At 43.1% G+C, this 13004-nt stretch overlaps 1 protein-coding gene across 10 annotated transcripts in view; it reads right to left on the reverse strand.

Moving 5' to 3' along the window:
* Window positions 1-13004, reverse strand: part of FTO (FTO alpha-ketoglutarate dependent dioxygenase) — a 270050-nt gene that overhangs the window by 126921 nt on the left and 130125 nt on the right. Inside the window, exon 9 of one of the 10 annotated variants that reach the window (XM_083513713.1) lies at window positions 1271-1731. The exons of the other annotated variants lie outside the window; for them this stretch is intronic. Coding sequence (XP_083369839.1) covers window positions 1704-1731 — 28 coding nt within the window. The 3' untranslated portion in view covers window positions 1271-1703. Of the gene's footprint in view, window positions 1-1270; window positions 1732-13004 lie in introns of those variants that run through there. 10 annotated transcript variants of the gene reach the window in all.

A 13004-nucleotide genomic window follows, 5' to 3' on the forward strand; every position in this document is an offset into this window, starting at 1 on the left:
GGCAACCAATTAAGCAAAATTCTGTGCAGGTTGCCAGAGGAGGGAGTCAGGCTGCGCCCTGACCAAAGGCCTGGTGGAACAGCTCTGTCTTGCAGGCCCTGCGGAAAGATGTCAGGTCCCGCAGGGCCCTAGTCTCTTGTGACAGAGCATTCCACCAGATTGGAGCCGCAGCCGAGAAGGCCCTGGCTCTAGTTGAGGCCAGCCTAACCTCTCTGAGGCCTGGGATCTTGAGGATGTTATTATTTGCAGACTGTAGGTTTCTCTGTGGGGCATACCAGGAGTTAACCAAAGGAGCTCAATGCTGTTGGAAGCACCATCCGGGGAGTCACCCAGGACTGTAGATTAAAATATGCTGCTGTCCTAAGCAGAAAAATAAAGATGGGGAACCAGTGGACCTATAAATGTTGTTGGACTCCAACTCCCATAAGCCCCGGCCAGCACATACAATAGTCAGGGATGATGGGAGCTGCAGTCCAACAGCACCCCGAGGGCCACAAGTTCTCCATTCCTGCAATGAACGGTTTCTAGGTACTGGAGTGATTCTGCCCACCCACGCTGGCCACGGTGTAGTCACTGCTATTGAGGGTGGTAGTTTGCTTGGGCAAATCTGGCCTTCCTAGCTCTTGGTGTGTTTTGACTTCCTGACTTGATCCTTAGCCCTCTGAGATGTGACCAGAGAGCATAATTCCATTAAAGTGAATGTCAGTTTATCAAGAAAGTGCACCAAAGCTTCTTGTGATGGGAGTTACCACTGTGACTGGTAGAGCAGACACCAGAGGGGAGAAAAGTAGGATTTGCCAGCACAAGTGGCTAGTGGAGGTAGAACCAATGATAGGAAGAAACCTAATTCTGGTTTTGTCCCCATCTTCCTCCCTGCTGAATTCTAGAAAGGCAACACTAAGAGGACTAAAAAGGAGGAGGCTGGTTGTATGTAAGAAGGCAGGTAGATGGGGACTGGCTGAGGACAGACAGAGTTGGAGGGGCAGTGTCACACATGCCCAAATAAACCAGCCTCCACATAGTTCAACAACATCTGAAGGGCCACAGGATCCCTGTCCCTGGTTCAGAAGTCATAGTAGTAGCAACTCTATTCATCCTCCATGAAGGAAATATATCATGCTCTTACTGTATATTTGGAGTGAGGGGGGGAGGGAGAGAAATATTCCATCACGGGTCTAATCATGCACAGAAGTACAATCTCAAAAGAAGCATGAGATGGATGCTGTGTTCAACAGGCACTCATAAATCAAACTGAAGAATGTTAATACCTGTTGCAATTTTCCCCAATTTATTATAGGAAATAACAAACATAGGAAGCGATTAGAATGAAGGTGGTGGGTAGGTGGGAGGGAGGGAAGAGATGAGTTCAGGTGGTGCAGCGTTAGTTCAACATCCAGGATCAAATGTCAGCGCACATTAACAAATTTCCATTCATTTTTATCCACAGCAACGGAGACACGCCGCAACCGGCTTTAATAGTTTGGAATGTCAGTCAGTTAAATGACTTTGTAAAGGCACTCGAGTGCAGGCAGACAGCGACAGTTTAATTAGGCAGTTTTGCTATAATTCTATCTGGGAGCTGAAGGCAGCAGACTAGGAACAAGTGTAAAACTCTGCTCAGTCCCAAGTAAGAAAAGCGGGGAAAGGGAGAGAGAAGATACTTTTGATGGCAGGTCCTTTCATTTACTCTGGCGTCAGGTTGGCTACAGGTGAACGGGAGCAATGTAACCGCTACAAGAAGAAGAAAGGTGAGGTTAAGAGACCAATCACTTGTCTTATATTGATTTCGGGACACTATGTCCCAGATATTTTTCCAAGATAGAATGACAGCTCTTGAGCCAGGCTTCATGCTGGGAAGAGATGAAATTGACGAGGGCAGTGGGGACCAGCGCTCAGCAGAGGTTGGTCCATTAGGGCCCCCACCAACCTCAGTAGGCCCCCACCTGCCTGCCTGCCTTCCTATTTATGACCAGTTCAGGGGTTGGCACTGCCTCCTCCTCCCCTTAAGCATCAGTGTTGCCCTTGCAGAAAACAGCAGGGCAGATGGGCACAGGCTAGAATTGTTCCTTTCCCAGAGCTACAATTCCCAGAGTGGTTTTGACAGGGAACTCTGGGAACTGTAGCTCTGGGAGGGGAATAGGGATCTGCTTGTTGTTGTTGTTGTTTAGTCATGTCCGACTCTTCGTGACCCCATGGACCAGAGCATGCCAGGCACTCCTGTCTTCCAATGCCTCCCGCAGTTTGGTCAAACTCATGCTGGTAGCTTCGAGAACACTATCCAACCATCTTGTCCTCTGTCGTCCCCTTCTCCTTGTGCCCTCCATCTTTCCCAACATCAGGGTCTTTTCCAGGGAGTCTTCTCTTCTCATGAGGTGGCCAAAGTATTGGAGCCTCAGCTTCAGGATCTGTCCCTTCCAGTGAGCACTCAGGGCTGATTTCCTTAAGAATGAATAGGTTTGATCTTCTTGCAGTCCATGGGACTCTCAAGAGTCTCCTCCAGCACCATAATTCAAAAGCATCAATTCTTCGGGGTCTGCTAACAATTCTCAATACCCTTAAGAACCTACAGTTCCCAGGGTTCTTAGGGGGAAGCCAAGACTGTCTAAAGTGATATCATAGTGCTTTAAAGGCATGGTGTGGATGTGGCCTAGCTGGTTCTGCCTATCACTGGGTCTGGCTCCACATACTGTTTGGTCTCCCTGCTTTCTGCTCTATCCATCCCAATGGGCACCAGACACCATTCACTGCATTTGTATTATTACACTTCATTTAATAAATATATTACACTTGGGTTTAAAGGGGGGGAACATAGATGTGGAAGAAGCTAAAAATATTTACCATGCTAGGAAAAAAAGTGAAGGGTTGGAAGCAGTACTTAATCAGCCTATTTGTTGTCACTGCCACAAATCCTGTGAGTTAAGAGGTCAGAATCAAGTGCAATTGGTCCTTAAAAAAATATATCTCAGGTAACCCCACATCTCTGGTAATTGAACCCATTCTGCCCAGTCAGAGGTCCTGTCAACTCATATTCAGTGTCGGTCATTACTGAGAAATGTTTCATGACATGTTACACTGAGAGGAGCACTGCAGCACGACTCAAAAGATTCCCCTGGCACCAGAGGTAGAAGACAATGGAAGCTCTTTTCAAGATTGGCGATGTTTAACTTCTCTCTTTTTAACTTGCTGGTGCTCTGATTAGCCGCCAAAGTATTTAGAACCTCATAAATGGCAGAGGTTTTTTTTTAAAAAAAAATGCAAAAACAAAAATAGGAAAGCTCTAAAGGCACCAGCAGACAAACCACTCTAGTTTTACATATCTAACATAAAAGAACCTATTCTCTAGGACTTTCATCCTAGCTTTTTAATGGATGATTTGGGGCATCCAACCAAATGAAAGACAAGCAACCATTTAAAATAATGTAAAGCTTTGTTACAAAGAGTTTAAACCCTCATATACCTTTCAAACAAAATTCTAGTGGGATAAATACATGGCTAAACAAGATATGAGACAAAGCGCATCACTATTAACGTCACCCATTTTTTGGCACAGGTTTAGCCACCTCTTAGGATATTGCCACAAACTCAGCGTGAAGGGTTTTTTTGATGTAGAGGTGGGAACTCTTCGTTGACGTTTTGATACCAGACACGATTTTGAATCAAGATGGCAGACTGGCTTTTGCGTGGCTGGAATGTAGCACACTGTGCAGAGCCAAGAGTGACACCCCTTGTCTGTCTATTTTGCCTCTGGCCCTACCAACCAATGGCCCCTGAAAGGTTTCCACATGAAGAAATGTGGCTCTTTGACTGGAAAAGGCTCCTCTTCCATAGAGTAGGAAAAACTGCAGTTTGATGGACAAAAATAATCTGCATCTACCAATATTTCCACCCTTAGCTCTGCTTCCACAAAGCGTCTCCCGATCAAAGCTAGAGAAATCTCAACAAGCACTACCACCACAGCCCAAGGATCGTAATTAATGGTATTCAGGCCTTACAGCCTAGCAGGGGGGGAAATGTGTTGTAACAATTTTTCTAATGCTGAAATACCACACCGCCAAATGTTCCTGTCAAAGAGCGGTTTAATTACTTTGGCACCCACGCCACTTATAATCACCTGTCATTAGCAACAACGCTTGCATCTGTTTACACGTCTGTCAGAATCGGCAGCCCAGCTGAAGCCGACGGATGCAAGACATCGCTTGCTAGGACATGGCCCCAGATGGGCAAAGGTCAGCTTAAGGTTATCCATCCAACCCTCCACCCCCACTTGGCCCCGAGTGGGATGTGAAGAACTTCTGAGAGGTATAGAAGCATACAAGGAGACACTGAAGCTGGCTTCCTCTTAATAGAAGCGCAGGGGCTCGTATTCAAGCTTAACACCCCTGCAACTGTTTTAATACCAAGATGAATGACTTTAAAGAGCACTGTCTGCTTGGGAGCTATGGGGCTCAAGCGTTCCTTAACATGATGTAGGGCTGAAATGTGTGGGCAGAGGAATTATTCAGCCTCACAGTCGTTTGGGAGCAGCCCTGGAAGGAAGAGAAATCACGTGGATATACGTACATGAGCCTGAAGAACCTCACTTACAAGAAACTACTCCCAATGTGAAAACTGCAGTGGTGGAGCCCCACAAGCTGGCTGCATCACCTCAGTTAATGAACATCTTTAACTATAACATACCATCTAATATTTTAGGGAGATTTATGCTTAGGGCATTCAATCAAGCAGATGAAAGGGGGCCAGCCCCAGGGCAATGTGGGAACCTGCTACTACAACAATCCCTCAAAGGTTTTAAAGAGCTTTAAACAATTTTATTGTTTTATTCTCTCTGTAAACCTCTTTGAGGTTTGTTTTTTTTAACAACCAAATAGCGTATAAATTTTATGAAAGACATAAATATATAACCTCTGACAAAGGAAAGTCCACCTCTTTCTGAGGCGCCCTGTTCCACCATCAAAGGGTTCTCCTTAATATTTAGTTAAAATCCCCTTTCTTGCCATTTGAACCCACAGGTTAAGGTACTGGTGCTGTTATATGGCCTTCTACACAATCATCTCAAGGTGGTGTACAACAAAAACAGCAAAAGAGCAGTTAAAAACACAAAAAAGAGCAGATATGTTTAAAAGAAAACTAAAATCATTCAAGAGAGACACCCCATTCATCCAGCTCGGAAAGCCTATTGGAATAAAAATGTCTTCAAATGTTTCCAGAAAGTGCAGATTGTGGGGACCTGTCGTATCTTGGCAGGAATTGCTGGTCCACAGAACAGGGACAGTCACACTAAAAGCCCTGCTATGAGTTACTGTGGCTTCTGAGATCTTTGGAACTTGCAGGAGAACTGGTCCACAGGGATCTACTGGGTACATAAGGGATAAGGGATCTTGCTCTATTATCTATGTGACAGCCCCTCAGATATTTGAAGGTGGCTACCACATTGGCTTGGCTCTTAATCTCCAGGTTAAACTCACTTAACTCCTCCAACCTATTTCAAAGTAAGAAGAGCCCTGCTGGACTCAGCAACCTGTTCTCATCGTGGTGAACCAGATGCTCATGGGAAGCCTTGCAAGCAGAACCTGAGCACTACAGCACTTTCCCCACTTGCAGTTCCCAGCAACTGGGACTCAGAAGCTTATTGAGAGCCAGTGTGGTGTAGTGGTTAGGAGCGGTAGACTCGTAATCTGGTGAACTGGGTTCGTGTCTCCGCTCCTCCACATACAGTTGCTGGGCTAGTCACACTTCTTTGAAGTCTCTCAGCCCCACTCACCTCACAGAGTGTTTGTTGTGGGGGAGGAAGGGAAAGGAGAATGTTAGCCACTTTGAGACTCCTTTGGGTAGTGATAAAGCGGGATATCAAATACAAACTCTTCTTCTTCTTCTATTGCCTGACAGTGGAGGAAAAATGTAGCCATTGCAGCTAGAGGCCATTGACAGCCTTATTCTCCATGAATATGCCTATTCCTCTTTGGAAGCCATCTACCGTATTTTTTGCACCATAGGACGCAGTTTTTCCGTCTTAAAAACTAAGGGGAAAAGTCTGTGCATCCTATGGAGCGAATGCAGGGGGGGGGGCAGGCAGGAAAAGTCCCCAAGAGCCACACACAAGCTTCGTGTGGCTCTTGCGGGCTTTTCCCCAGGAGGGAGAAGGGAGTGATGCGGTCAGTCAGTCCCTTCTCCCTCCTCTAGAAAAGCCTTGCGCAATCTCTCCAGCCACGGGGAGGCTGCGCAAGGCTAAAGAGGAAGCCCGGGCAGCGAGCGCGATCCATCCCCTCGCTGCCCGGGCTTCCTCCTTAGCCTTGCGCGCCTCTCCAGTCGCGGGAGGCTGCGCAAGGCTAAAGAAGCCAACTTTTAAAAAATCTCTCTATCTCTACCTCTTTTTCTTTTTTCGTCCTTTCTCCACCCCCTTCTTTTCCTCTAGATCAGTGTTTTTATCTAGATTAACGTTTTAGTTTGGTGGGGGATATTATAAAAAAGGAAACTTTGCAGCTTTTATTTTAGTATACAATAAAAACAGATTAAACAAAACACAAAAGAAGGAAATAGCACAGAAGAAGAAGAGAAAAGGGAAAGCCATTTACCAGAGGTAGATCTTAACCCTTGCCTCACCTGGGAGCTTCTCTGGGCAGGAATTCCCTAGGCTTAAGTGGGGTGGGGGGAGAGTGGCAGGTAGGATGGTACCTACCTAGACACTGAAGCCACATGTCTCTCCAATGAAAATTGGGAGTGGGCATTGTGTGAAGTGGCTGTGGATCTCCTGCCGCAGACGTGTAGGACTGTATAGAGTTGGGAGGGCCACCCGAGAGTCATCTAGCCCAGCCCCCTCACAATGTAGGAATTACAGCTAAAGAACGCTGTCTTGGCTTCTTTGCTCTTTGGGGCTGGGGGGGGGACCCAGGCTTCCCCCGCAGCCCCGAGAAGCCTGTCCCTTGCTCTTTGGGGCTGGGGGGGGAATAATATTTTCCCCCTTGATTTCCCCCTCTAAAAACTAGGTGCATCCTGTGGTCCGGTGCGTCCAATAGAGCGAAAAATACGGTAAGTTGGTAGACATTGCCACATATTTTGGGACCAAACGCCATAGTTGAATTACGTGCTGTGTGAAGAAGTAATTTTCATTGCCTCCTCACAGGACTTCGTATCCAAGCCTCTTATCATTTTCAACACAACTTTTACCTCCACAGTTTGCATCGTGATATGCTCACGGAGATACATCTCTGGTTTTCATTTGGTGGAATTATGTGTCATTATCAAGGGCCAAGATGTCTCACCCTAACAGTCTGCCTAAGCTCCCTGCTACTTGCTTCAAATTTGTCCACAGTTGTGGCTGTTCTCGGAGTTAAGGATAACTCATCTTCTTAATCGGTTGCAATACATCCTCAAAGCCAGCTCTTTTATTTGCTTAAATTAAGTGCTCACTGGGAATCCCTTAATGATGGGCCTAGGCTTTCAAGGAATGGAAATACCAGCATGCTTACATTACATCTTGCATTATAGAAACGTCTGCAATTGTTAAAAGAAACATGTGGCAACATTTGATGCTAAATTTGAAATGCATTTTCTGCCCCTGTTACTCACCTGAAACGGAGCCAAGATATCTCTTTGCTTTGCATTATAGTGAAATCCAAACTGGTCTGAATGACTATAAATGGTTAGTGTTTGTCTTGGCTCCTACCTGTATCAGATTCAGACTAAGGAATCTTAGCAAAGAAATTACATGGGATAAAATGGATATTTCTAAATTACAACCCAGCAATTCCAGGGCCCTGGTATATCGGTTTTCTGTTTCATCTAATCCTGCTGGAGAGAAAATTGTGTGGATCTGACAACAAAGGATCGAAAAGCATTTGCTTTCATGGGCCAAACGCTCCTTGTTTTGATTATATTGGAGATTTTAAAACAAAATAAAGATCAAGATCAGTTACAGCTTACTAACGAATCAAACGGTTGTAGGTTTGAAACAGTGGGAAACTTGGAAAAAGTTTAAAATTAGGCATCGTGGCACTCTCTCAAGGCCAAACTATAAATTGTAAGGAACAAGGGGCTGCCAGTGAACACACAGTCCTTTGTCAAATTCCCCGCTTCAAAACGTATTGTGCAATTTACACTTTGTGTTCCAAATACACATTACCTTGTTCTATTTATTTATTAATACTCATTATCACTGAGTGTTTGGCCACCCATTAGTGGCAGCCAGTGGGGTGGGGCACAGTGTTAACCATCATTTCTTTGTCTTTATTCACAGGGAAATGGACAATGTCAGCATCAAAACCCTGGGGACAGACTATCCTCCAGGAGTTGAGTCTAGAGATTCATAGCTGGAGTGGGAATTGCCCCCCAGGGCCAACCCCAGAATTACTTTTGCATGAAGAGCTTGTGATGCCAGTGCCCCTCCGGCCTTAGGATATCACCATGTTCTCTTCCAGATGAGAGGGTCCCAGCTCAGACCGCAGTTTCTATCAGAGTCAATGACTGCTAGAGCAAGTTGAGCCCCTTCAAATGGTGAGGATCCTCCCAGCAAATGAAGAGCTAGCTAGAAACAGAGACATGGCTTCTTCCATTTCAGGCTCAGTCCGAGGGCTCCTGCTGCTGAAGCAACATCTGAGCTCTGCCCTCAAGAGCTCTCGAACCTGAGCCCTGCATAAAACTGTCTAGGGAAGGGGTTGGCCAATGTGGCTCCCTCCAGATCATCCCTGACTATTGCTTATGCTAGTTGGAGCTGTTGGGACCTGTAGGCCACAACATCTGGAGGGAAACACATTGGGTATTCTCACCTCACCTCCACTGAGGTCAGCGCTCACAACAGAACAATCAGTGTCCACTCAACAAATGGCATTTTGTGTGCACCATTGTGATCACCCCTCAGGGCTGCAAACTTCATCATCTTACAATGACAGGGATAAATCCTGCACCCGTCAAAATTGTGGCATGGACTATACATGTAATGAAAACAATAATAAGGCACTGAATCGCTGAACAAATGGAAGGGATGTGCCAAAGGCGCTCAATGCCTCGGACGCCATTTGGTCTAGGGCTGGCCCTGGTGCTATAAACATGGCCATAAGAATAAAAAGCACTAAACACAACAATGACTTGGGAATGTTAGAAAATCATGCTGGAAAACTGCCTAGATTTGTCTGTTCAACAGAACTGTTATTTTATCACGGTCATAAAAAGCATTTTATTTTTTTTAGAAAAAGAAGAACAATTTAAATGAGCTGTGATTAAAATAATGAACCCCGGAGCCGAAGCATTTTAGATAAAAGATACATTTGGTGTTGGGAGAGATAAATTACTTATGGAAGCTAAGTGAACGTCTCTGCAGCAAATGCACTGCCACATGACGGTGCAGGGGTTGGGGACAACATAAAGAAGTTTCCACTTGCATCATTAGCTTCCGCTATAATGAACGAGGCGCTCCATGTGATGTATAATACAGAAAAGAAAACACAGCTGCTTTGCTTCGGCAGGGGAAGTGCATAGGTGCGATGCACCTGAGTCTTCGCACACTTAATAAGCCCTCTATAGTGAGGCTGGCGAGCTCATAGCATCTACTGCTGAAAACCATTATCTATGGATAATTAACTATGTCAGGACACTGAGGTCCTAACATGAGGCCCTCATAATTCCCCACTAAGGCAGAGACAGTATAACATTATTGTAATATATTACTAATTTTTAAGAATAAGGCTGTATCATTGTTGTCTTATTCGGGGGGGGGGGCTACAAAACGGCCCAGTTTTTAAATGAACGCTGCTTTGCTTCTACAGTTTGAAATTCTGCTACCTCCTCTTCTCTGCCTGCTTTTATTTTTTAGTATAGGGATTTATATCCCACCCTTCAAAGAGATTCCCAGGACAGCATACAATACATATCTTGCTGCACATTTTTTAATGTCAATTCAGAAAAGGTTACTCAATTATAGTAACTGTCCTGTAATACAATTATTTTGATTTTTTATTATTTTGGCTTGTTCCTCCAGTTTTTTTAAAGGTAACCGTTCAAATAATAATTTAGAATGAGAATCTTTTGATATGATTCTGAGGAGAGTGTAAGGTTAAACACTGTCTTGTGCCGTATTACTTCAAAGCATTGTGAAGACATTCCATTTATCACCAATCAATTACCTGCCTTCATTCCTTCTCTTCAATTTGACAATGTTTTGTCAATTTAATCATAAATACCATCTTCCAAGCACTTAACAGCCAGTCTGTTAAAAGGGTGGATTGTATCCAGCTAAGCAGTATCAGAATAGACTAGCTAAAAATCAGTGGGCATTACTAAAGTCACTTTATTTAAATGGGTCTACTCTGAGTACAATTTACTTGGATACAGCACAGTGGGTTTACTTTACCCATATCGATGACTCTATGTACCTCCTTTTGATTGCTAATGACAATCAAACATTAAACAAATATTAAACATTAAGCAAACACGGAAAAGGAAAAGAAGTGTGCAATTTTGTATATGTGTGCTCTATTATTAAATACCATGATTGTTTGGATTTGTTATATTTGTAAACAGTTTTCTTATATGGTGGTCAGATTTATAAAAAACTCACGGTCCTAAAAATTATATTTCTCTCCATTCATAAAACAGTAAATCATCAATTCTCATTTATAGATGTTGACCTTGCAATCCACTTTATCCTCTCAAAGCATCTCCCTCTTTTTAGAGGAAGGGAATGTTGGAGGAAATTTAATAAAATAAAATAAATATTTTAATCACTCAATAAAAAGGCTTTTTGACACATGGAGACAAAAGCTTGAGGACATTTATTAAGAAGACTGCCTACCGTGTTGGGCTTTGTGCTACTTCATAATTAAAATCGCACCTGAGCAGAGCCATCTGTGAGTGTGCATTCAGTCTCTGAGAAAGCAAGAAAATCTCCCCCCCATACACAAATGACAACATATTTCTGCACAACTCTTACGTGAAATAATATCAACCCCTTTCACACCAAAGAAATCACAAAAATCTTTATAGAAACCCTTATAAAGTAAGTGGCTTCAAAGTCCAGCTGTATCCCTACCATAAAGAATGGAAGGGCATCTCATAGAGAATCTTGTTTCTCTAGTTATACCAATGGACTTTAAGGATGCTTCATACAGAGTAAAGCCCTAAAGCAGGTGTAGTAAAAATGTGGATCTGTGTCGCAAAAGGACAGTTTTGTTCAGTCTGGAATTTAAACTCGGAGATTGTTTTGATTGGTTTTAATATTGTAATTGTACATTGTTGTAACCTTCCATAAGGAAGGGAAGGGAAGAAAAATGATTGATAGATAGGTAGATAGATGATAGATGATAGATAGATAGATGATAGATAGATAGATAGATAGATAGATAGATAGATAGATAGCAGTGTTCCTCATTCTCAGAGTAGACCCACTGGGCATGGCTAACAGGCCCATTAATTTTAACTGGTGTACCCTGAATAAAAGCTTAGTTAGATGCAAACCCACTAAAGCAAACCAAACTAGGTGGCTGTTCTTAAGACTTATATGTAGATCAGAACAGCTAGCATCTGGATTATATTTCACCAAATTCTGCGGTGCTGTTTTGGTTCAAAAATGTGTACAAAAATGAACCTTCTATGCGGGATACGTGTACCAAAACAAAAAAATCAAGAGGATTTAAACATGAGTTTTTTCATGAACCCTAAAAAAACAAACAAACCCAGAAACCTGGATTGAATGGATTCCTGAATGGACACGGGTGAAACTGATGCCAAACTGAAATAGGCTGATGTTGTCTATCCCTGGTTGTAAATGAAGATCACCAGTGTGTGGGCTTTAAATCATGCACTGGGAAGGTTTGATTGGCAGTGATTTCCTAGCATACATACATACATAGAGTAAAGCAGTTGGGCATAAGGTCTTCACAGTGCCATCTTAAATGAGTGGTCTGAATGCACCCAGTGAGGCAGCAAATTTAAAGCTAAGCAGGCATGGATCTGATTCAGGGGTCGCTGAGAAACCAGGGGAAACTCCAGGTTATCTGCTTGCAGCTTTCAAAAGGAGGACGTACGTTTAACACAAGCCACTAATTTCACATTATCAGATACCGGGGTTAGCCTTGGTCCACAGAGATGAGTGGTTAAGTAGAGCTAAAAGTGGGAGATTGGCAATTATACTTATGACAAGGAATGGTTAAAAAGATCAATGTTTATTGACCACAATGAAATATATGGATTCTTTATCAGTTATTTTTTGTGGGGAGAGGGAATAGAGAGAGAGTAGGAATCCTTTATTTGTTATTGGAACATGAGAGTTAAAGGAACATGAAACTTTGAGAAATGTATTGTCATTGTTAGATTGTCAGTGTACACCCAAGATGTTTGGCATCTTGTCAATTTCTCTTATTTTTTAGTTGTAATTATGGCAATAGAGTAATTGAGAACAATTTTTTAAAAAAACTATTTATGGGTTGTTTTATGACTAATTTGAAAGGCATTTCATGAAAAACAAAGAAACCAATTACTTTGATCCAGGTAAAGTTAGCTGTGCTAGCTGTGACTATATCAGTGTAATCAATGTAATGTTACTCATAACTAATTTAAGTTCCAATGCTTTCAGCTGTTATGTCATCTATTGTTAATTAAAAACTGTGCACCCCACTTTTCTTTTAAAAAGGCAAACAAAGGTAGATAGCAACATCATTAAAAACAACAACACACCAATCCAACTAATTAATTTGAACTTTGCCTATGATCCCAGGCTCACTTACCTGGGGGGGGGAGCCCATTGAACTCAGTGGAACTTACATAGGATTGCTCCAAATGTCATGGCTAACTTCACTAGGATTGGGGCAGCTATTTGTCCTCTGTTCTATTTATTTTATATGCAGTATGACCTCGTCCATCAAACTCACCTTGAGCTGGATAGGGGCTCAAATCAGACCCCACAATAAATTAATGTCGCTCATATGGTGATATAATGATATGGATCTGCAATTGCTTTGAATAATGGAGAACTGTATCAGGGGGAACCTACAGTATAAATATTTTTAGCTGCATGC

The sequence above is a fragment of the Podarcis liolepis genome (genome assembly GCF_965112155.1).
Source record: "Podarcis liolepis genome assembly, chromosome: 7".
Taxonomy (NCBI): Eukaryota; Metazoa; Chordata; class Lepidosauria; order Squamata; family Lacertidae; genus Podarcis; species Podarcis liolepis.